General features: G+C 45.5%; 1 protein-coding gene across 1 annotated transcript in view; it reads right to left on the reverse strand.

Moving 5' to 3' along the window:
- GIP (gastric inhibitory polypeptide) overlaps positions 1–25,017 on the reverse strand; it is a 164,568-nt gene that overhangs the window by 63,521 nt on the left and 76,030 nt on the right. Inside the window, exon 4 of the mRNA XM_029573798.1 lies at positions 17,051–17,128. Within this exon, the coding sequence (XP_029429658.1) occupies positions 17,059–17,128 (70 nt within the window). The 3' untranslated portion in view covers positions 17,051–17,058. The remainder of the gene's footprint in view (positions 1–17,050; positions 17,129–25,017) is intronic.

The following is a 25,017-nucleotide window of genomic DNA, read 5'->3' on the forward strand; positions in this document are numbered from 1 at the left end:
GGATTCTTCAAACAAAGAAAGGCAGAAGTCTGTGTTTATTAATAAAATGTCACTTACTAAAAGAAGAAAACAAAGAAAATTAAAAGGTGAGTTAATAGTTTTAATGTATATTTTTAGATATGATTTTTAAAAAAACAGTAGTAAAAACAGTGTTTATCTGTTTTATCATTAGAACAGGAAAATATTGCAAAATCCGACACAGATTTGAACATAGAACAAGAACAGCCTGGATGCAGTAATGCCTTAGAGAAAAAAATAGACCAACAAGGCATTTCTGACAGCAATACAAATAATGGTGAGAAATAGGTTTTCCTTAATGTCTATGACCCCCCAAATGTCTCTCTTTTTTTCCTTCATAACAGTCAATGAAACAGAGATCTATTTACAAAGACATCAAAAGTGTGTGTTTGACCCTGTGTTTTTTATTTTATTTTGTAATTTTTAGAATGTGAAAATGATGCAAACAAAACTATTTCCAAAAGAAAGAGAAAAGAGTCTGAAGATGCAGTTGAAGGTAAGAAGTATTTTTTTATATCTGTACGGGTAAAACAACAATTAGTTCACAACTGTGTAAAAGAAAAGGTATTACCATGTGTTTTTTTTTTACATAACAGACCATGAGCAGCATATGCCAAAGAAATCTGACAATAGACCATACCAAAAACCCAGAGATAAACAAAAGAGTAAGAATCTATACTGTTATAGTTTAAGAAAAATTCTTCTTAAAATATTGCAAAAAAAAGTATGAGACCACCCATGTTAATTATTATTATTTTTAATTTTAGACCGTGAAAAGACTGCAAAAAAGCCTATTTCCGAAAGAAAAGATGAGAGAGACAGCAACAGACCTGTGCACAGGGAGGAAGTAGAGAAAGAATGTGAAAGCATGTTCTTAGATAATTGTACCGATGACAATGTTTCAGGGGGGGTTGGTAAATAATTGTATACCAGAGACCTCTGAAAATGCAGCTGTAGAAATGAACCGGTTAATTTTGTGCAATTTGTGAGAAGGTGGAACCGTGATTTAGAAAATTTAATGGCGTGCTTTATTCAGAGGAATTTCGTTTTATTAATTTAGATAGAATAGATTCTTTCATAGATGCGCAAAATGTTGTGAGACAAGGCATACAGCATGTTCTAAATGAAATAAGCCATAACGTGTTCCCCCATGATTATATACAGATTCATTTACATTCTACAGGTTTTCATAATTCTTTGTATTCGGGAAAGTTAAACCCTCAGGATTTGAACGCTGATGATTTCTTAATCAAGTTAGTAAACTCCTGCAGAGTTATAGAGAGATACAGTTTGGTGAGACATTCCGCATAGTCATTCTTGTTATAAGGAACAGAGGGGTCACGAAGGGTTTTAAGGTCTATTCTGTACAGTCAAATCATACATAAAAAGAGAAGGCATTTAATAGACTTGAATAACACAGATAATAACCTATGTTTTGCAGGGAGCGTTACAGCGCTCATGTCACCAACAAAGCTCACAGATGCAGAGCTATTAGACTGTGCTAAAAAACTGCACACAGATCTAGGGTGGTCAGAACATAAAAAGGTCATGCTAGATGATGTCTCAACATTTTGAACAACATTTAGGTATAAACATAAGAGTTGTGCTTTATACAAAGAATGGGGGTGTTTTAACGACAAGGACAGACCTGAATTCCAGAAAACTGCATTTATATTGCTACATGATGACCATTTTTATGGAATCTTAGATGTAAAAAAGCTCTATGGGGAGCGAAACTTCTGTCATTTTTGCCAGAAACCATATAGTCACGATCATAATTGTACATTATGGTGTCGTCTCTGTTTAACAGCAATGTGTGTAGACAATGTTGGTTTACAACAGAGATGTCCGAAATGCAGGCTGTATTGTCGTTCTCAAGAGTGTTTAGAAAGGCATACGGTTCTGGCTTTAAAAAAAGAAGTTGAGTGTTTGCTTAAAATACTGTGTGAAAAATGTGAATCGTATGTTGATAAAAAAACATAAATGCCGGGTCAGACAATGTAAGCTTTGTTCTGAACCCTTGATCGCTGGCGACAAGCATTTGTGTTTATGCCCCCCTATTGATCATGCACAAATATCTGAAAAATATATATTTTATGATTGTGAATGTGTTCAGGAAACAGGCTTTCATGTTCCAAATTATATATATGCAACAGATTTAAACAACACAAGAAACTGGGAGTTCAAAGGTCTTGAGAGTATTTCTAAGTTTGTTAAGATTTTTTGGTGACAAAAAGTTCAAAGGATACACCTTCATAGCGCATAATTCTAAAGGCTATGATGGTTATTTTGTAGTTAGAGAGCTGCTAAAGGAAAAGATGGATGTGCGCTTGTTAGCTCAGGGTGCTAAGCTCTTAGAAATCACGATAGAACCCCTGGGTATACGGTTTAAAGACTCTTTAAATTCCTGCCCATGAAGCTTAGCAAGCTTCCGCAAGCCCTGGGGTTTCAAGGCTGTAAGGGTTATTTCCCGCATTTTTTTAACACCAGGGTTAATCAAAATTATGTGGGACCTATGCCCAGTGTTGAGTATTATGGAGATGGGTATATGATGTCTGGAGAAAGAGAGGAATTTTTAAAATGGTACAGGGACAATCAAAATAACACCTTTGATTTACAAAAGGAGCTGGCCTATTATTCCCAACAGGATGTGAACATTCTGAGGCAAGCTTGTGTCTTATACAGAAATGAAATCATGGCTTTGACATGTTGTAAAGTTTCCATGGGTACTTGTCAACCACCCCTTGGAAAATTTAATAGTCTTAAATTTAATCGTTTGGAGTTGTGTTCATCGGTTTCCAAACGTATATACATATATTCCCTGTCCTTCACACTACAACATGAAACTCCTGATTCTTTTTCTCTAAATCTTCTAGTTTTTGTATTCTTTCAGCGGATTTCTTTACTTCCTCCTTAATTGCTGTTACATCCTGAAGATTATTCCCAGCCATGTTATCAATCTTTTTCTCCAACCCTTTCATATTAGCATTCATTTTAGTCATCAAGTCCCACAACAGATCTAATGTAACCACCTGAGGGCGTGCTATGATCTCAATTGCTTCATTTCCGGTAGCAGAGATATCCCCCCCAGTCCCATTCAATGATGTTAATGATGTTAAACGGGCTGGCATATGATCTATAACCTCTAGATCCATACCACCCGTAGCTGAGGGATTTTCACCAACTTCAACCAAGTTTACCTTGGTTCCATTAGATGTTATCTGTTCTTTTATACTACCGGTAGAAGCTTCACTTTCCCTCCGCTTCGGTGGAGGTCTGAGATTAGGACTCAGTGATGCCTCGTCTAATGTCCCAGTATTTTCTCCCACAAAAACTGAGTCTGCAGAGTCTTTGGCAACTGGTGTTTTCAGAGCTACATTAGACATATAGCGTAGTATTTCCTGTTGTATAGGCGAGGGGAGGGGTGCCGGGGGATAAACCCTTACCCTCCCCTTACGTTTAGGAGGCATAACAAATCAAAGTCACTTACTTCAGGAGACGCTATTGTACTAAGCAACTGTGATTTCAGAGCCTCAGTGGCAGATGAGTCTTGCTAAGGTTGGTCGCCCTTCCGTCCCGCGCCAGACGAAGCCGGACAAAGCCGCGCGCCGTATAGCGTCGATTTGTAGGCGCTGTCCCCTCAGCTGACGTCAAACGGGGTGGGAGTTTAAAGTTCTTTTTCCTCACCGAGTGGCTCCCTCCTGGCTCAGGCTCAGCTGCAGCCTGGGCGTCTCAACGCGCCGGTTTTGTAGGCGCTGTCCCCTCAGCTGACGTCAAACGGGGCGGGAGTTTAAAGTGAAATATGGCACTTTGAATGTAAATCTGTCAGCCTGTTTTGACGGAGATGCATTTTTATGTATTCAGAAAACAGGCTGACAGATTTACATTCAAAGTGCCATATTTCACATATTTCAGCAACCACATACCCCTTTGCAACAGCCTCATTCATCTCCACAGTGCACCAAGTCCCTACGAGGGCTCTCTCCTCATCCGTGTGGTTGCACATATCCTGCAGACTATTGTCAGCGCATGTGCGGCACAGTGGGAACATGAGCTTACCACTCACACGGACCGGTAATACTGGGAAAAAGATCTTTCGTGGTGGATACACTTTGGCTTTAACAAGCCCAAAATAGTCTGAGAGGGGACCAAAGCTGTCATAAATGATTTGCGGGTGGCCAACAGGGTATTCCTTGGTTTTATTGACAAAAAGGTAGAGGCTGGTAAAATCATAGTAATTTTATTATTTATTATTTATTTATAGATTTTTCTATACCGGCATTCGAGATTAGGAACCCCATCATGCCGGTTTACAAATAACGAGAGGGTGTGCACAAAAAACAGAACATAAACAAGTGCAAAGAAATAAAATAAAAGTTACATTACAACAGGGTCATAAAACTGGGGAGAGAATTAGAGTAAGATAGTTGAGTAGTAAAGATGAATTATTTACATTAATAATAATAATAATAATGTAATGTATTTTTTCATCAGCCCTGGCTTTATAGTACAAACATGTAGCATTGGTTCTACCACCAAAGAGGGCATCTCTGGGTACCAGCTGCTGCGGCAGGCCTGATTTAACCAGAAAGTCTGCACAACCCCTGATATTTTCTTTCACCATTCTCTTCCATTCGTGTTCCCACAAGCTTATAACCTTAAACCCTCTTCTTTTCAGGAAATCTGCTTTGATTTGTGTTTTGGTCTATTGTCAGATTTCTTTGGCATATGCTGCTCATGGTCTGTTATGTAAACAAAAAAACACATGGTAATACCTTTTCTTTTACACAGCTGTGAACTAATTGTTGTTTTACCCGTACAGATATAAAAAAAATACTTCTTACCTTCAACTGCATCTTCAGACTCTTTTCTCTTTCTTTTGGAAATAGTTTTGTTTGCATCATTTTCACATTCTAAAAATTACAAAATAAAATAAAAAACACAGGGTCAAACACACACTTTTGATGTCTTTGTAAATAGATCTCTGTTTCATTGACTGTTATGAAGGAAAAAAAGAGAGACATTTGGGGGGTCATAGACATTAAGGAAAACCTATTTCTCACCATTATTTGTATTGCTGTCAGAAATTGCCTTGTTGGTCTATTTTTTTCTCTAAGGCATTACTGCATCCAGGCTGTTCTTGTTCTATGTTCAAATCTGTGTCGGATTTTGCAATATTTTCCTGTTCTAATGATAAAACAGACAAACACTGTTTTTACTACTGTTTTTTTAAAAATCATATCTAAAAATATACATTAAAACTATTAACTCACCTTTTAATTTTCTTTGTTTTCTTCTTTTAGTAAGTGACATTTTATTAATAAACACAGACTTCTGCCTTTCTTTGTTTGAAGAATCCATTTCTGTTTCAAACTCCAGACTGCTGAATCTTTTCTGGTCACCGGCTATACCCTTTTATCACCAGCATTAGGTGGGGCGTAACCACCAACAAACCTCAAAACCTGTGTATTGAAACAAAAAAAAAAAAAAAGCTACCTGGCCTCTCTGTCATGTGATGGACATCTGCTACAACTACCCATCTTATAGAATAAGATAGTTCTCTTGCTTGGGTTATCATTTACAGGGCTTTTTGTATGTATTATCAATATCTCTTTAGATCTGAAGCCCATTCACAAAACTATAGTATGTTGAACCTTTTTTTTTGTGATTTAATGTTTACTGATCATTGTTTCTCCCTGATTAGATCATGTGTCCCAGACAGCTATCCGCACCTACCTCATTACAATATACACCCCCCCTTTTTGTTCATGAAAGGTAGTGTGTTACCAGCGCCCTCTTAGGTCTTGGGGCACTTTACAAAAAATGTAGACTGGTGTGTTTTAAAAGACATCCCCCCTGTGTATTCCTTCACCCCACCCACCCACACAGCAATCCTAAAAATCTATCTGGAATAGCATCTATCTGGAATAGCATCCCTTCAAGTCTCAGAGTGGAGCCTTGCCTGTTAACTTTTAGAAAAAGACTTAAAACCTGGCTCTTTCACCAAGCCTTCGCCGACCCACCAGACAATCACTAGTTGTCCTTCACGCTTACCCGTTATGGTGATTATACTCACGAATGGACTCTGACTCTCCCAGGTTAAAGCACCATTAAGCTTTAACCCGTACGCCCTATGGCATCACTTCATATTTATTTCCTGCCTTATCTTCTTTCCAGCTTGTTGCAAGCTTCCAAGTTCTCTTCCCTGTTGATTGTAACTTTGACTCATTCCTACCTACTGTTTATCTTTCGTTTACTTGAATAGTTACCCCAGTTTTTTATTCTTGTTAATTGTAAACCGATCTGATATGGTTATTTACTATGAAGGTCGGTATATAAAACTGTTAAATAAATAAATAAAAAACAAATGAAAGGCCTCTCTTGAACGTCTTGTCATTCTGGTCTTTTTTTTTTCCCCTTCCAAACATTGTCTCATTCTGATTAGATTAACCATTTACAGATCTTGGATCCCGACAACGCCCCCCCCCCACACACACACATAGCTCATAGCAATATACATACCTTAGTTAATGAAATAGTTGCTGTATCAAACATTTTACAGCCTGTGCATTGATATCAAAGAGACTTAATAAAACCATAAGATATACCCCCCTAAAAACTTCCATATCACCTTAAAGCACAATTGACACATTTTGTTATTCTGATATATTTATTAGTTGTTTTTATTAACTAATTTATACACATGGCAAAATTTGTTAAAATATTACAAAGTATTTCATTGTCAATACATACTTCTGAAATACAGATAAGAAAAACATTACTAGCAAACAAACTGCTTTATTATACATTTTTAAAAAAGGACTGGTGTTTTCTCCCATAGATGATGGCATTTATATATTTTATCATTAAAATCTCATCTGTAGCTTTAAGCAAACTGTTTAGTTTTTGAACAGGATTTTCAGCAGTTTTCACACTGGGGTAGATTTTCAAAAAACGCGAATAGGCGTACTTTTGCTGGCGCATCAGGCGCAAGCAAAAGTACGCTGGATTTTAGTAGATACGCGCGGAGCCGCGCGTATCCACTAAAATCCTGGATCGGCGTGCGCAAGGCTATGAATTCTGTATAGCCGGCGCGCGCCGAGCCGCGCAGCCTACCCCCGTTCCCTCCAAGGCCGCTCCGAAATCGGAGCGGCCTTGGAGAGAATCCTCTAACGCCCTCCCCTCACCTTCCCCTCCCTTCCTCTACCTAACCCACCCGCCCGGCCCTGTCTACACCCCCCCCCTTACCTTTCTCTGGGGATTTACGCCTCCCGGAGGGAGAAGTAAATCCCCGCGTCCAGCAGGCCTGTTGCGCGCCGGGACGCGACCACGCCCCCGGACCGCCCTGGGCCGTAGCCACGCGCCATACCCGCCCCCAAAACGCTGCCGACACGCCCCCTAAACGCCGCGACAACCGGGCCCGCCCCCCGACACGCCCCCCTCGGAGAATCCCGGGACTTACGCGAGTCCCGGGGCTCTGCTCGCGCCGGTAAGCCTATGTAAAATAGGCTCACCGGCGCGCAGGGCCCTGCTCGCCTAAATCCGCCCGGTTTTGGGTGGATTTAGGCGAGCAGGGCTCTGAAAATCCACCCCACTGTGTATAAGATATATGATCAGATTCATATCGTCATTGTTTAGGCTTAATACACCTCGTTTATATGATGCTAATACTATAAGATTCAAAACACGCTCTAGGCACAACCTGATACAAGCGGTCCTTAATTGTTCCTGTGTGTCAGAGGCAGTCCAATAAACGCAACTATGATCATCCTGACTCGGATCGTCGAGAACACAGCCTTCACAATTTTCATACCGTATGCCAGACAGACATTTTGTAAGAATACTATAGACAGCCACCCTTACGATTGATCTAAATGTTGTTTTTCGAAAAACTCCATGCACCGGCGGTGGTTTTGGGAATCCTATATAGCTCCACCAGCTGAAATCGTGCACATCTTCAGGATTGGTTTTTTTTTTTGGATCACATGTATCTGGTTCTTTTATACTTGGACAGAAGCAGCAAATACAGTTCATTTTGATACCTGGTGTGTCTCCATATCCTTCTGTTTGTAAAGATCCTTCATTTTCCTATAAAACATAATGTAAACATTAAATTAAAACCTCTTCTAAACAAACTCTCTATTATAGATAGCTCCCAAACACGCCACCCCTAAAATGCATCATTAGAAGGAAAGAGATTTTTTCTTACCTTACACTCAAGCTTTTCCAACAAATAATCTGCTTCAGCATCCAGCGCAGCTTTGTGCAGCTCTAAATCTTCAGAATCTAAAGCATTTTCATTGACCAAGTTTGGATCCTGCGAATCAAAAAGCTTTTGTCCCAACTGTAGTTCATCAAAATCTGGGTCAGTGCTTCCTCCTTCTTCTTCTACCCTCCGCTTTCGTTTATGGCTCCTCTTTAGTTTTGGCTGTTGAACGATTTTCATTTCGAGACGCTTAGGTGTTTCATATACGGCCATTTTCAGGAACAATTACAACAACTCTGCTTGAAGATTGTTCTCACGTGATCACTATCACATGCTTACTTCTATATCCGGTCTTGCAAGTTTGGGCGTGTCTAACAGAGAGGGGAGGAGGGAAGGGTTGTGGGGGAGAATACAGAAGTCTGTTTTTTTTAAAACAAAACTAAAGCCTTGTGGTTTACCATTTACAAACCTATACACCCCAATGCTTTCAATTATCCTCTGCACAGATTTTAGGCTGGCAGGGAGGATTGAGGCAGAGAGGGGCGGAGGGAAGGGGGGGTGTGGGGGGAGAGATTCTCCCTGTCTCCGTGTACAGAATGAGTCACAGCTTCCTGCCTGCTCTCTGGTAACTTTTTTTATTGGGGCATGCCTATCTACAGCAAGGGCTTGGAGGGGTAGGCTTGGGCTTCTGGTGACATTACTGGGGGGGTTTGGCTTGGGGGTTTGAGTGACAGCGTACCCATAAACTACTCCGGTCCCTAGTCTTTGCAAAAAAAAAAAAACCTGTCTTTTGCAAAGTTTGATCCTGCAGTTCATGCAATTCACCACCGGTAGCTTCAATCACTTGTTTTAAAAAAACCAAATCCTTGTCAACAGAATGAGCCACAGTTTTTCTGCCTCCTAACAGCTTGTATTTTGTTTGTTTTTTTAAAAACAGAGTGGCTAGAAAAAAAAACATATTTCCTGCAGTTTTCCTGCCTCCCAAAAGCATACTTCCGGCTCCGACATCATTAAAAGGCATCAGGAGGTTCTAGGAGCGCATATTTCGGGACTTTTGTATTGTACTTCCGGTGAAATCATCAAAAACAGCCAGAGTCCATTAATTCTGACATCATTAAAAAAGCGACAGGACCCTTTCTGATGATGTTTTAGGGGGTGTATTTTTGGGGGGCAGTGTGGGGTGGACTTCCGGTGATGTCATACCCGCTACGTCACAGGGGGGTGTGGCTTGTGGTTGGGGTGTGGGCGGGGCCATCTGTGACATCATGGGGCGGTTTGGGGGTGGGTTGTGGGAGGGGCTCCCCATTCACTTCTATTGGGAGGGGAGGAGCATCGATGGGGTCTGGGCGGGGCCAGGGGAAGAAGGGGTGTGGCCTGTGGCGGAAGGGGTGGGGGCCTTGGGGCGTGGTCAAGGGCGGGATGAGGCGGGAGGGGCGTGGCTATGCCCCATTCACTTCTATGGGGAGTGGGCGGGGCGTGGGCGGGGCTTAGATTGGAAGTGAACGCTGATTGGCTGCTGTTATCCTTATCTCACCTGTCAATCAGTTTGATTGATCGTGTACCCATTATACTACTCACCTAATATGGACTCTAACATTGTGTAACTATGGCATGGGTTATTTTTCCCTATATGCATCACCTTGCACTTATCCACATTAAATTTCATCTGCCATTTTGATGCCCAATTTTCCAGTCTCACAAGGTCTTCCTGCAATTTATCACAGTCTGCTTGTGATTTAACTACTCTGAACAATTTTGTATCATCTGCAAATTTGATTACCTCACTCGTCACCTTGGGGATTACCTCACTCGTCACCTTGGGGTGATAGTGTCTAATGATCTGAAGTCGGCGAAACAATGTGACAATGCAATAGCTAAAGCAATAAACAACAAAGGGACAACCTTGTACCGTGGAAGATTTTATTTAAAAAAAGCCCGACTCAGGCAGAGTTTCGCCAATTAAGGCTTCATCAGGGGTTTAGTGCTGCAAGAAACTTTCACTGCTGCATAAGTTGATATATCAATCTAGGTATTGACTTTATGTCATCACCAGTTTTGAAAACATAGAAACAAAGCTTGTAACGCAGAAGTTTACCAAGAAACAAAAATCGTTTCTTGGTAAACTTCTGCGTTACTAGATTTATTTGTTTCTATGTTTTCAAAACTGGTGATGACATAAAGTCAATACCTAGATTGATATATCAACTTATGCAGCAGTGAAAGTTTCTTGCAGCACTATGCCCCTGATGCAGCCTTAATTGGCAAAACTCGGCCTGAGTCGGGCTTTTTTAAATAAAATCTTCCACGGTACAAGGTTGTCCCTTTGTTGTTTATTGCCTTGGCTACGTGGGACCGCCTTCCGATTTGTTTTATTGGACCTTCCCTTGCAAAGGCGATAGCTAAAGCCAGAAGAATGCTGGGCTGCATAGAGAGAGGAATATCAAGTTTATTTATTTATTTATTTATTTATTTAAAAACTTTTCTATACCGGCGTATAGTAGAGCACCATCACAACGGTTTACAGTTAGGCACAAATATGTCGTTTCTAATTTATCCAAGGGTGCCATTATTATACAGTTACATAGTTCGATAATATACTTAAATGTGAGAGGGTGTGGTTACCATTTACTATTAACTGTCTTTATAATTTAATACTTAGATTGTGAGAAAATAACAAAAGTAGGCAATACTGCTTTATCTTGGCGATTTCCTGTTTTGTGCATTTGTTATTCCGTTACCTCACTGTGAAATGCTTTTTTGAAGAGCCAAGTTTTTAAGCCTTTTTTTAAGAGTTTATCCCCTTGTACAGGTCCTTGGTGAGGCCTCACCTGGAAATCTGTGTTCAGTTCTAGAGACCGTATCTCCAAAGAGACAGAGACAAGATGGAGGCGGTCCAGAGAAGGGCGACCAAAAAGTGGAAGGCCTTCATCGAATGACTTATGAGGAGAGATTGAAGAATCTAAATATGTACACCCTGGAGGAAAGGCAGAGCAGAGGTGATATGATACAGACTTTCAGATACTTGAAAGGTTTTAATGATCCAAAGACAATGACAAACCTTTTCCATCGGAAAAAAAAGCAGCAGAACCAGGGGTCACGATTTGAAGCTCCAGGGAGGAAGACTCAAAACCAATGTCAGGAAGTATTTCTTCACGGAGAGGGTGGTGGATGCCTGGAATGCCCTTCCGGAGGAAGTGGTGAAGACCAGAAGTGTGAAAGACTTCAAAGGGGTGTGGGATAAACACTGTGGATCCATAAAGTTTAGAGGACGTGAATGAACGTGGAAAAAAAGATTTGCATTCACAAAAAACGGGGAGTAGCTTGCTTTTTACGGCAGTTACTACCCCAAACCAAATAAGCCTGATACTTCACTTTCAATGCATATCCAGCATAGCTGTCTGCTTCAACGGCAGAGGAGAAAGACTGATACTTCACGCATATCCAGCATAGCTCTCTGCTTCAACGGCAGGGGAGAAAGACTGATACTTCACTTTCAATGCATATCCAGCATAACTCTCTGCTTCAACAGCAAGGGGAATGAAGAAAAGTGGATCTATATACAGACAACCAACAAGGACTGAATTACATAGTCTGGGTAAACAAATAAGCATGGGTGTAGCTTGCTTATTGCGGCGGTTACTACCCCTAACTAATTAAGCTAGAAATTTCACTTAGATGCAGCTCCAACACTGCTCTCTGCATTAATGGTGGGGGTGGAAGGGAAATAGAAGCAAAAGGTTACTAAGAGCCAAGAGCAACAGATAAGTATGAGAAGAAAAAAAAAGTGCGGAACTTGCTGGGCAGACTGGATGGGCCGTTTGGTCTTCTTCTGCCTTCATTTCTATGTTTCTATGTTTCCAGATCATTTATAAATATATTGAAAAGTAAGGGTCCCAATACAGATCCCTGAGGCACTCCACTGCCCACTCTCTTCCACTGAGCAAATTGTCCATTTAATCCTACTCTCCGTTTCCTGTCTTTTAGCCAGTTTGTAATCCACAAAAGGACATCGCCACCTATCTCTTGAACAGAAGAAGGAAGAACTAACACAATTGAGTTTGATGGAAAATCTTACTGTTTTACCAAAAGAGACTAGTACACCGAGGTATAATGATTCTGTTATAGGAGAGCAGGAAAATATTAGTGTAATAATTAAAACAGATAATCTACCAAGGAAACCTGCAAATATTACATTGGAAAGCCTGTAGAATTATATGGCAAAATTAGATGTTTCAATAAATAATTTAACTGAAGTAATGATGAAAACCTCCAGCTCGCTAGTACAAAATACTACTGAGTTGGGAAAGCAAAAAGAGGTCATAAATGTAATAGAAAAACATGTACTTCAGATTGAAAAAATTCAGTGCCATCAGATTAAAATTGAAGATGAAGTGAATAACAGACTAGAAAATGTAGTAAGATCTTTGAACTTGAGAGTTATAATTTTCCATTAATTAAAAAAAATAGATCCATTGGAATTATTCAGGAATTATTCAATGCAAATTTTGAAAATACCTGAAAAATGTTTACCAGTGATAGTTAAGGCCTTCTGTTTGGGGGGCAAGAAGAATGAGATTGAAATAGGAAATACAACAGAGAATATTAAAGGAAAAGTAATTGGTAATAATTCTATTGATTTATCTGACTTACTACAAAAGTCCCAGGAAGATCTAGAAATAAGATCAAGAGGAACTCTTTTAGTTCAATTTGCATTTTCCACAGACAGGGACAACATAATGAGGTCCTTTTTTCGAAATAGAACATGCACTTTTTATGGGCAACAAGTATGGATTTTCCCTGATCTTATTAGATCTACCCAAATTCGTAGAAGGAATTTCTTACAATATAGGAAGGTAGTAGTAGAGAAAGGGGGATATTTTAGTTTAAAATATCCTTGTAAGTGTATTGTAAAATTGGAAGGTAAAACCTATTCATTTACAGATCCAGATGGTCTTAAAGATCTCCTTGAAGAAAAATGACCGGTATTTGAATAGAAATGGGTATTAAAAAATGTATAATTACCAAATGTTTACTTTTACCTATTTCTCCGTTCAAAATGTGTGGATTTTGCTAATATTTTCCTTTATAATCATTTATGACAGAGGTTTAATAAGGAAAAATGTAATTGATTAAGATAATTCCTGAATTGGTTATAATTTTCACCTGACATGATCATGTTTCAGTGTATTGTGTTTATTGTAATAATAATAAATAAAGAATTCAAAAACCTTCCTCCGGGCCTTTGTGGGAGATTTCCAAGATGATTGGGTAGCCTTATTACCCTGGGCTGAGTTTTCGTACAACCGCCAAAAGCATTCCGCTACTAATCTCTTCCCCTTCCAGGTGGTCTACGGGAGGACCCTTAGACCTCCCTTGCCATTGCCGTTGACGGTACCGTCTCCCGCAGTGCAACTTATGGCACAACAGTTGCGGAATCTCTGGAGTTCCACCCAAGACAAGCTCCATCTGATGGCAGACAAGGCAAAGTCGTGTGCAGACAAATTACGGCGTCCTGCCCCCGCCTTTCTCCCGGGGGATAAAGTATGGCTGAACACCAGAAATATCTGGTTACGGACTCCCTCCATGCGCCTGGCTCCCAGGTATATTGGTCCGTTTACGGTGGCGGAGCGAGTAGGTGCAGTGTCCTACCGGCTACGACTGCCGTCCACCCTGAGGATCCACAGTGTCTTCCATGTGTCTGTTCTCAAGTCTGTGGTTCTATCCATGTTTCATGATAAACCTCCTGAACCTACCACCATTACTGCCGAACAAGACGTCATTTATACAGTGAAGGACATACTGGATGTTCGGTTCCACCATCACAGGTGAGAATACCTCCTCTCCTGGGAGGGTTACGGACCTGAGGAAAATTCGTGGGAACCTTCCACTAACATACTGAACAAGGGCCTTCTCCGCCAGTTACACCTGGACCATCCTGCTAAGCCTAGACCCCAGGGAAGGGGTCGTAGGAGAGGGGGTACCTTTATGGTCCCGGGCCGTGCCCTGGTCCCTTCACCTACCTCGGGGCCGGCCTGGGCCGCTGGAAGCCACCTTCGGCCGTCCAGGCCCGAATTGCCTCCTGCCGCGGCGTTCCCTCTGCGAGAGAGACTCCGCCGATCCTCCGTTGCTGGCCCCGCCCCCTAGGCGCACAGGGGGCTCCAGATTTAAAGCGGCCAGCGCGGGAATTGAAGGACAGCCCTAGAGATGATGTAAGACGCTGCAGGGATTATTTAAACCCTGCAGCTGCCTCAATGCCTTGCCTTGCCTTGCAATGAGGTTCACTCTTTTGAGTCACTAGTTGCTGCTCTTCTGTGTTCTCCTGCTTCTGTTTCCTGACTTCTGACCTTGGCTCGTCTTCTGACTTCGGCTTCAGCTTCTGTCCCTGGCTTTGTCTTCAGCTTCTGACTTCTGGCTTCCGACCTTGGCTCGTGCACTAACTCCGGCTTCAGCCTCTGCCCCTGCCTGGACTCCGGCTCCAGGCCTCTCGTCTTCCTGTTCTTCACCCGCCTGGAGATCTCACCTAAGTCCCAGCGGCTTGGGTTCTCACGGGCTCCTCCCGGGGGGACCGCGGGCTTTCAAGGCTGAAGTCTCTTCAGACCTCCTGGGCTCAGCTGCTTTGTTGGACTACCTCTGCAGGGCTTCTCTTCTGGTCCTTGGTCACAGAGGATCTCACCTAAGTCCTAGAGGCCCAGATCCCTACGGGCTCCTCCTGGGGGGATCTTGAGCTTCCAGTGGTGAAGCCTTCCCAGGACAACCTCTTCTGCGCCGCCTCCTGGCAGCGACGTCCACTCTGGGCTCCCCACAGTGCATCACCACCCGTCTCAGCCGGCGCAAGCATCCACGAATCTAACAATATGATGTGATAAATTACAACAGTAAAACATCTGTTTTTTGTTTATTCTAAGTTTGTATACTATGTCTAATTAATTTTAATTTGTTCTGGGCTTTGATGATAGAGTGAGTGATCAAATTGTAGTAAGCAGTGCTCAAATCTGGCACAACCTAGGACTCCAGAACTCTGACCATGCAGTTATAGAATTGAAAACTCACAAGATCAATGGTTTTCAGCAGGCTCTTATTATGAAAAGTAAGGAAAACCTGTTTTCTGTGTGATCCAATGAAAATCATATTCACCATGGCAGACAATGGAAAATATACAAGCCAGCAGAAAATATTAATTGGGGAAGCAGATGAACAAGGCATTGAGCTCTGGAGCCAGTGAAAACAGACTTATCTAAAATCTCTTAGAAATTGCAGGACATTTTGCTGAAAATTGTAGTATTTTAAAGATTGGCTTAACACCATTTCCTGCAAAATTTCATTAGAATTTTTGTTTCAGGGCTAGGAATGCGCTTTCTCCTTACAGCTGGATCTTATTCTTTCAACTTCTCAAGTCTCCTTAAGAAAGACTGGACAATGATGCTCAACACATAGGGGCAGATTTTCAAAGGGGTACGCGCGTAACCCCTGAAAAGCTGCCCCTTCCACCCCCTGCGCGCGCCGAGCCTATGTTGCATAGGCTCGGCGGCGTGCGCAAGTCCCGGGGCTTTCCTTGGGGGGCATGTCACGGCCGGCGTGTCATCGGGGGTGTTCTTGGAGGCATGGCCGCGGCCTCCGGACCAGCCCCCGGACTGGAACATGGCGTGTCGGCAGCCGGCCCGTGCGTGCAAGTTATGCCTGCTTCGGGCAGGCGTGACTTTTGAAATAAAGGTGGGAGGGGGGGGGAATTAGTTAGGGCCGGGGAGCGGGTTAGTTAGGGGAAGGAAAGGGAAGGTGGGGGGTGCCGGAAAGAAAGTTCCCTCCGAGGCCGCTTCGATTTCGGAGCGGCCTCGGAGAGAACGGAGGCAGGCTGAGCGGCTCAGCGCGCAGAGGCTGCTGATTTTGCGCAGACTTGCGCACACCAACCCCGGTTGTTTTGAAAGATACGTGCGGCTACGCGCGTATCTATTAAAATCCGGCGTACTCTTGTTTGCGCCGGGTGTGCGAACAAAAGTACGTGCGCGCGTAATTTTTAAAAGTCTGCCCCATAGCTTGATTCTTCCAAAAACAGGAGAAACCAAACTTTTGGAAATAAAGGAAAAACATAAAGGGGTAGATTTTCAGAAGTACGCGCGGGTGTACATGTGCGCGTGCTACCCAGCGCGCACACTTGTACATCTGATTTTATAACTTGTGTGTGCAGGTGCGCGCAAGTTTTAAAATTGGGGGTCAGCGCGCGCAAGGGGATGCACAATTGTGCATCTTGCACGCACCAAGCCACGCTGCCTTTCCCCATTCCCTCCCAGGAAATCGGAGTGGCCTCAGAGGGATCTTCCCTACCCCACCTTCCCTTCCCCTACCTCCCCCTGCCCTTTCCCCCCTACCTTTTTTCTTTTTTTTTTTCTTTCCAAACTTACTTCAGCCCGGACTGCAGATTTTTGCAAGCCCCGGGACTTTACCTTCGTTGCCGGGCCTTTTTAAAATAGCCCGGCGTGCGTAATCTTTTGAAAATCTGGCCCAAAATGTGTAAAAGTCAGAAAATTGCGGACAGGGCTGAAATCTATAATGCAATTTCTGTTTTGCAAGAGATATGTAAAGCTACATGGGTCATAGGTCACACAGCTCAACAGTAACCTTCTTACAAGGGGGTTGAAACTGGCTAGGAAAGCTTTTATTGAAATTATGTGCTGGAAGAGAATTGTTGAGAGAGAATGGAAAAGGTCAACTTTTTGGTCAAAATTTTCAGAGTGAGAAATCAGTGCTGTTTATTTTTTATGTTTTCTTCCATTTTGTGTTATGAGAAAATTCTTGGAGAGTGGATCCTGATGCGTATCTCTAGTTATTTACCTTTGTCCTCAGAGATCACTGGAAATGAGCAAGTCCAGTAGCTCCTGGTCCAAAGTACCTTTCATCATATCAGGAGAGCTGCCAATAAATGGATTATGTATATTAGATTTAGCAGGATCTGACAGGAACTCTTCTCTACTGCCAACTCCTGACTCTGGCTGCACCATTGGCTTGGAATAGACTTCCTGAGGTGGTGTGTCATGCTCCCTCTTTCATCTTATTCCAAGCCAGTCTAAAAACCCATCTTTTTTGAAACTGCTTTTAAAACTTATCTCCTGATTATCTTGCTTACAGCTTTATTAAATCTTTATTTTCTTATTGAATGAAATTCCCAAAGTCTCTTTTGCCCTTTACGTAAGAACATAAGACATGACATACTGGGTCAGACCAAGGATCCATCAAGCCCAGCATCCTGTTTCCAACAGTAGCCAATCCAAGTCACAAGTACCTGGCAAGTACCCAAACATTAAATAGATCCCATGCTACTAATGTCGGCAACGACGACTGCCTATTCCCTATTTATTAATAGCAATTTATGGACTTCTCCTCTATGAACTTATCCAAACCTTTTTTAAACCCAGTTACACTAACTGCCGTAACCACATCCTTTGGCAATGAATTCTAGAGCTTAATTATGCATGAAGTGAAAAATAATTTTCTCCAAATTGTTTTAAATGAGCTGTTTGCTAACTTCATAGAGTGCCCCTTAGTCCTTTTATTGTCTTGATTAGATTGTAAGCTCTGCTGAGCAGGTCCTGTCTCATATGTTTTTGTACAGCACTGTGTATGTTGAGCAGTGCTATAGAAGTGTTAAATAGTAAGTATGTAGGATTTTCTTCAAAAAGATATCAAATATAATAAAGTACTTTTGTTTTCTAGATTTCCCAGGTTTCATATTTATATGGCAGCTGATATAATTGGTATTCTATAGCTTGCCCTGTGAATTAGCTTTGACCACCAAAAGGGGTATCCACCAGGTAAAACATTACTCCCAGAGTAATTCAAACTCCATGAAGTCAATGTCACTTGGTATCAGAGCTTGTTTATTAATTCTTTTCTTTTTTAACCTCTAACAAGTACGACATGTCTAAGCTCTTTGCTGTAACTTTCTAGTACCAGTTTGATTTTAAAAACTGACAAATTATTTTTCACAAAACTCGAAATTGTAATTCTTTTAAAGCGAGATATTTTGGCCCACAGATGCACCATCTCTTGGCCATTTAAAGAAACAATGCCTCCTGGAGACATTCAAAAACGTTTATAAATGTCCTTCCCTATGAGCAGAAGCCATTTCCTGTATTTTTCTTTTTCATGCCTTATGAAAATGAAAACACACCTGCTTTGGTTTGTCCGCCTGAGACACCTGAAATTACAGATGGGGACTACTGGTGCAGACACAAAGCGAAAACATAAGTGGTAGGTTGCAAAACACACATCGGAGCAGCTCGATGAAGTCCATCCCATCAGACCCAGCACTGATTGGAACAAGAGAAGGAGCGTAGTGGTGCCTCCTCTGCCACCTGGGGCCTTTCAGGTGGTTTGAATCATGCAGCTGTATGGTGTCTTGCTTGGTTCAAAGTGTCTGTCAGACCCCAGGTGGCAAAGGAGGAATGTGTGGCTCAGTGTACTGCCATTTTACTTCCTCTTCTGCTGGCCCAATCCATGAAGGTAGGAGCTGGGGGATGAGGAGGGATTAGGGGGGACCGGCTGGGGAATAAGAAGGGTCTGGGGATGCTAGGCAGATCCAATGGAGGGAATGGGACTAAGGGATGGTTGATGGCTGGTGAAGAGCCTGGGGGATGAGACAAGTTGGTTGGGGGCATAAGAGAATGAAGGGTGTCATCTGTGGTGGGAGGCCCTGAGGCAGATGGGAGTTAGAAAGGGGTGGGTGGATGATTTAGATTGGGCTGGGTTTGGCTAGGGATGGAAGAGGAAGAAGTGTTGAGGCTGCAGATAGGCTAGAGAGGATTGAGGGTAAGAAGAGAGAGAACAAAGTATACGTTGGGGGAAAAAGGTGCAAAGTCTGGTTTCTCTTGTATATGTTGATTCATAAGATAATCTTTCAGTCATGTTATTTTTAGGGCTCTTGGATTTCTGGATTATCGATGTGTACCTTGCTTTGTCCTTTTTTTGTATTTAATAAATTGCTTTGATGTTGCCATCTTGCTTCACTTTCTCTTTTGGCTCACTGCTTTCTGTAGGTTAGACTCCATCATCTTTCCCTTTTGCTCAGTCTAGTTAATGTCTTGGGTTGCCAGGCTGCTTTCTTTGTTTCTGCCCAGTACATTTACAATAACCCCAGGCAACAGGAACTCATCTGCATTTTCACAACTCTCATCTGCCCCAGCGGGATTTTTTGACACCTTACAATCCACGTTCCAACTCCCTACGTCCCCTGAGGGTAGTGTACCGCCTTCGCCTCAACCACGCTCATTACCGGAATGACCGAGGTACCCCTTCCCGCTGGGCCCGAGGGACCTCTTCCCACCAGGCCCGTCACAGCCTATGATCCTACCACCGAGGAAGGAAAAGTCACCGGCAGTAGTAGATTCAGATTCATCTCCCTCATCATCCACGGGATATCCATCCGACCCGCCAGAGGACACACCTGAACCCTACTCGCCCCCCAGAAGATCTCTTACCCAAAATTCTTGGATAAGATGGGGGCCATTCTTAACCTAGAGGTCCAGAAGATACAGGTCAAGAAGATATCCTCTGGCGGAAACTGTTACGCTTGGGCTCCGGTCAGGAGTCGTGAACACCACCCAGCAGGGTGGCTCCAGGTGGAGAGAGACAGGAATGGCTAGAAACAGTGTCTAGTTCCAGGCTGGGTCAGGGCAGGCAGCAAGTAGCAGTGTCTGGGTCCAGGCTGGGTCAGGGCAGGCAGCAAGTAGCAGTGTCTGGGTCCAGGCTGGGTCAGGGCAGGCAGCAAGTAGCAGTGTCTGGGTTCAGGCTGGGTCAGGGCAGGCGGCAAGTAGCAGTGTCTGGGTCTAGGCTGGGTCAGGGCAGGCAGCAAGTAGCAGTGTCTGGGTTCAGGCTGGGTCAGGGCAAGGCAGGTCAGAAGGCCCGTAGGCCACACACACACAGAAGGCCCGTAGGCCACATACACACAGAAGGCCCGTAGGCCACACACAGCAGGGCAAGGCAGGTCAGAAGGCCCGTAGGCCACACACAGTAAGCAGGGCAAGGCAGGTCAGAAGGCCCGTAGGCCACACACACACAGAAGGCCCATAGGCCACACACCGTAGGCAGGGCAAGGCAGAGAAGGCCCGTAGGCCACACACACACAGAGAAGGCCCGTAGGCCACACACCGTAAGCAGGGCAAGGCAGGTCAGAAGGCCCGTAGGCCACACACACACAGAAGGCCTGTAGGCCACACAAGGCAAGGCAAGACAAGGCAAGGAATAAGGCCTGAAGGCCGCGTTTGCAAGGCAAGGAATAAGGCCCGAAGGCCGCGCAAGGCAAGGCAAGGAATAAGGCCCGAAGGCCGCGCAAGGCAAGGGAAGGTCCAGGGACCAAATGCACAGCAAGCAAGGAAGGCTAGAGCAGGGAGCCCAGGCGAGCTCGATGCCGAAGCCCCGAGGGAACTGTCAGGCTGGGTTATAAGGAAAAGCCCAGAACATAGAGTGGACAGGGGAGATGGACTGGGCCTGCCAGGAGAGCCAGCACTAGAGGGACCCCTGGTGGTGAGGCGGTTGCACAGCAGCCATAGCCGTAACAGTACCCCCTCCTCAAGGCCTCCCCCTCCTCCTGGGTCCCATCTTTGCAGGAGGTACTCAATAATAACGTGAGACCCCTCCGGGGGCGATGCGGCAGGTTCAACTCCTTCCCGAGGCAGTAAGGCAGTCCATAACCCCTCCTGGGGTGATAAGGCAGACACAACCCCAACCTGGGGCAGCAAAATAGTCCGTAACCCCTCTTGAGGTGACAGGGCAGGTGCTAACCCCTCCTGAGACGACAGCAGGGCCGGTCCGGACCCCTCCAGGGTTGGCATCAGGACCAGTACGGACCCCTCCAGGGTCGGTGACAGCAGAACCGGTTTGGACCCCTCCGGGGATGACATCAGATCCGGTATGGCCCCTCCAGGGTGGCAGCTGGACCGGTACAGCAGGCTCAGATGGTTGAGTAACAGAGTCTGTTAGTAGGACCGGTTCGGACCCCTCCGGGGACGGCAGCAGGACCAGTTCGGACCCCTCCAGGGACGGCAGCAGGACCGGTTCGGCAGACTCAGATGGCTGAGTCAGAAAGTCTGTCAGTAAGACCGGTTCGGACCCCTCCGGGGACAGCAGCAAGACCTGTTCGGACCCCTCCGGGAACAGCAGCAGTACTGGTTTGGACCCCTCCGGGGATGGCAGCAGGACCAGTTCGGGCCCCTCCGGGGACGGCAGCGGGACCGGTTCGAGCCCCTCCGGGGGCGGCAGCAGGACCGGTTCAGCAGGCTCAGAAGGCTGAGTCAGAAAGTCTGTCAGTAGGACCGGTTCGGACCCTTCTGGGGACTGCAGCAGGGGCCGGTTCGAGCCCTTCCGGGGGCGGCAGCAGGGCCGGTTCGAGCCCCTCCGGGGGCGGCAGCAGGGCCGGTTCGGCAGACTCAGGCTCTTCTCGGGGTAGTGCAGCAGGCCCGGACCCCTCTTGGGGTGAAACAGCAGGCTTGGACCCCTCTTGGGGTGATGCAGCAGACTTGGACCCCTCTCGGGGTGATGCAGCAGGCTCGGACCCCTCTCGGGGTGATGCAGCAGGATTGGATCCTTCTTGGGGTGATGCAGCAGGCTCAGACCCCTCTCGGGGCGATGCAGCAGGCTCGGACCCCTCTTGGGGTGATGCAGCAGGCTCGGCCCCCTCTTGGGGTGATGCAGCAGGCTCGGACCCCCCTTGGGGTGATGCAGCAGGCTTGGATCCTCCTCGGGGCGATGCAGCAGGCTCGGACCCCTCTCGGGGTGATGCAGCAGGCTCGGCCCACTCTCGGAGTGATGCAGCAGGCTCGGCCCCCTCTCGGGGTGATGCAGCAGGCTCGGCCCCCTCTTGGGGCGATGCAGCAGGCTCGGCCCCCTCTCGGGGTGATGCAGCAGGCTTGGCCCCTCTTGGGGTGATGCAGCAGGCTTGGATCCTCCTCGGGGCGATGCAGCAGGCTCGGACCCCTCTCGGGGTGATGCAGCAGGCTCGGACCCCTCTTGGGGTGATGAAGCAGGCTCAAATGGTAGAGCAGCAAGGTTAGAAGCAGTGCACATGGAAGACACAGATTGCACTGCTGTGGGCTTGATACCTCGAGCCAAACTCTGAGGCTCCTTATTTTGTTTCTGGAGGAGCAGTTTAGAGAAGGCACAGGCAGTTCTAGGACGTCTAGGGAAAGTGCTCGTTATTGTCTCAACAGCAGCTGTGGGAAGCAGAGCCCTGCTAGAGTTAATCAGCTCTCTCCGTTTTAGAGAAACCTGTTCCCGAGGGTCTAGCACTGGTATCACAGAAGCCTTCTTGGTCAGGTAAATCCTGGGTTTTTCTTTCCACAAACTGCCAGCTAAAATGTCTGTTTTAGTTGAGCCAGAAGCAGAATACCGGTTAGGAGAGCTGATTGTTTTTTCTAATGGAACAGCTGGTCCTAGAGCAGAACAACAGGGGCAGGGTTTGCCTGGTGGTAACAGACACGGAACACAGGAGCATTTCCACCACCCTGGTTTTGGAGTTAGACAATTTAAACATTCCTGATAGACCAAGACGTTCCTCTTATGACAACTGCTGCAAACCCAGTGCTCTTGGTCTGAGAGTTGACATGCAAGACAGTTCTTGTAACTGGGATAGTTCAAAGTCTGGCAACAAGCACAGACATAAAAACTTGGAGGCTGAGGCATAATGTGAGTAGAGGTAAAAGAAAAATTGGCTCACCGGTAGTACCAAGACCTATCTCTTCCCCTGGAAATTGGTGGCTTCGGCATACTGTTACGCTTGGGCTCCGGTCAGGAGTCGTGAACACCACCCAGCAGGGTGGCTCCAGGTGGAGAGAGACAGGAATGGCTAGAAACAGTGTCTAGTTCCAGGCTGGGTCAGGGCAGGCAGCAAGTAGCAGTGTCTGGGTCCAGGCTGGGTCAGGGCAGGCGGCAAGTAGCAGTGTCTGGGTCCAGGCTGGGTCAGGGCAGGCGGCAAGTAGCAGTGTCTGGGTTCAGGCTGGGTCAGGGCAAGGCAGGTCAGAAGGCCCGTAGGCCACACACACACAGAAGGCCCGTAGGCCACACACAGTAAGCAGGGCAAGGCAGGTCAGAAGGCCCGTAGGCCACACACACACAGAAGGCCCGTAGGCCACACACAGTAAGCAGGGCAAGGCAGGTCAGAAGGCCCGTAGGCCACACACACACAGAAGGCCCATAGGCCACACACCGTAGGCAGGGCAAGGCAGGTCAGAAGGCCCGTAGGCCACACACACACAGAAGGCCTGTAGGCCACACAAGGCAAGACAAGGCAAGGAATAAGGCCCGAAGGCCGCGCAAGGCAAGGCAAGGAATAAGGCCCGAAGGCCACGCAAGGCAAGGGAAGGTCCAGGGACCAAATGCACAGCAAGCAAGGAAGGCTAGAGCAGGGAGCCCAGGCGAGCTCGATGCCGAAGCCCCGAGGGAACTGTCAGGCAGGGTTATAAGGAAAAGCCCAGAACATAGAGTGGACAGGGGAGATGGACTGCGCCTGCCAGGAGAGCCAGCACTAGAGGGACCCCTGGTGGTGAGGCGGTTGCACAGCAGCCATAGCCGTAACAGAAACGCTTGGTCTCCTTAAAATATTTGATGTACTGGCGGAACCCACCTCACTTCCATCCCACAAGGTATTGGATTCCATCCTAGAAAAAATGTGGGAATCCCCCTACACTACCACACCGGTGTCCAGAAAAAAAGGATCTAAAATTTAGAATGCAAAATCATAGTTCTATTCCACGCCGCAACTCCCACATTCTTCATTAGTAGTGGAATCGGCGATGCAGAGAGCCAAAAGATCTAAACTACACGGATCGGCATCTCCAGGGAAGGAGCAGCGGCTCCTAGATGACTTTCGGAAGAGTGTATCAGTCGTCCATGCTATCTTCCCGTATCAGTCAGCACCAGTTCTACCTGGTCCAATACTTATAGAAAATCTGCAAACCCTAAAGACTGCACTGCCCCCTTAAGAATCGTCGTCGCCTTCGATAACTCAACCGATTCAGGACCTGGAAGAGGGCATTAGATACCTCCTCCGGACGGTGTATGAAGTATTTGAATCGTCGGCTCGTACGTCAGCCTCGGCCATTACTGCATGCAGAATGGCCTGGCTCCGCTCCAGTGCCATTCGGGAAGAACTACACGAATGACTGGCGAATATACCATGCAGAGGGGACAATCTCTTCGGCGACAAGTTCCAAGAGACAGTCGCAAGCTTGAAGAACCAGGCAGTTGCAGTCCAATCACTGATGCAAACACCCTCTTTCACCACACGACGTAGGTACTACGCGTCCAACCGCAGGCAACCATATAACTGCTGACCTTTTAGACACTATCAGCAATTTCGCCTTGCTCCTTACAACACACCGCAGTGGATGACACCTCAACCTCTTCAACCTAGGAGACGTAGACCAAGACCACAGTGCCCTACGGCACAACATCCTCAAACTGCATCTAAAGTGACCCCCTCTTTTTAGTGCAGCTGCCATCATCACTGCCACTGTACCCACCGGGCAGGATTACCTTATGCCTACCATACTGGAAGGTCATCACCACGGATCTATGGGTTCTAGAAATAGTAAGACAGGGATATCAACTCCGTTTCAACAACAAACTCAATCTGCCACATATACTGCCCAACTGAGTTCCAGGGCAGTAGACTCAATTGCAACAGGAAATCTCATCCCTACTCCAGCAGCAAGCAATCCGACGGATTCCATCACATGCTCACAACAATTAATTTTACTCACCGTATTTCCTAATTCCCAAGAAAACCGGAGGACAGAGACCGATTTTAG

This window comes from Rhinatrema bivittatum, chromosome 12 (genome assembly GCF_901001135.1).
Source record: "Rhinatrema bivittatum chromosome 12, aRhiBiv1.1, whole genome shotgun sequence".
In the NCBI taxonomy this organism is placed as follows: Eukaryota; Metazoa; Chordata; class Amphibia; order Gymnophiona; family Rhinatrematidae; genus Rhinatrema; species Rhinatrema bivittatum.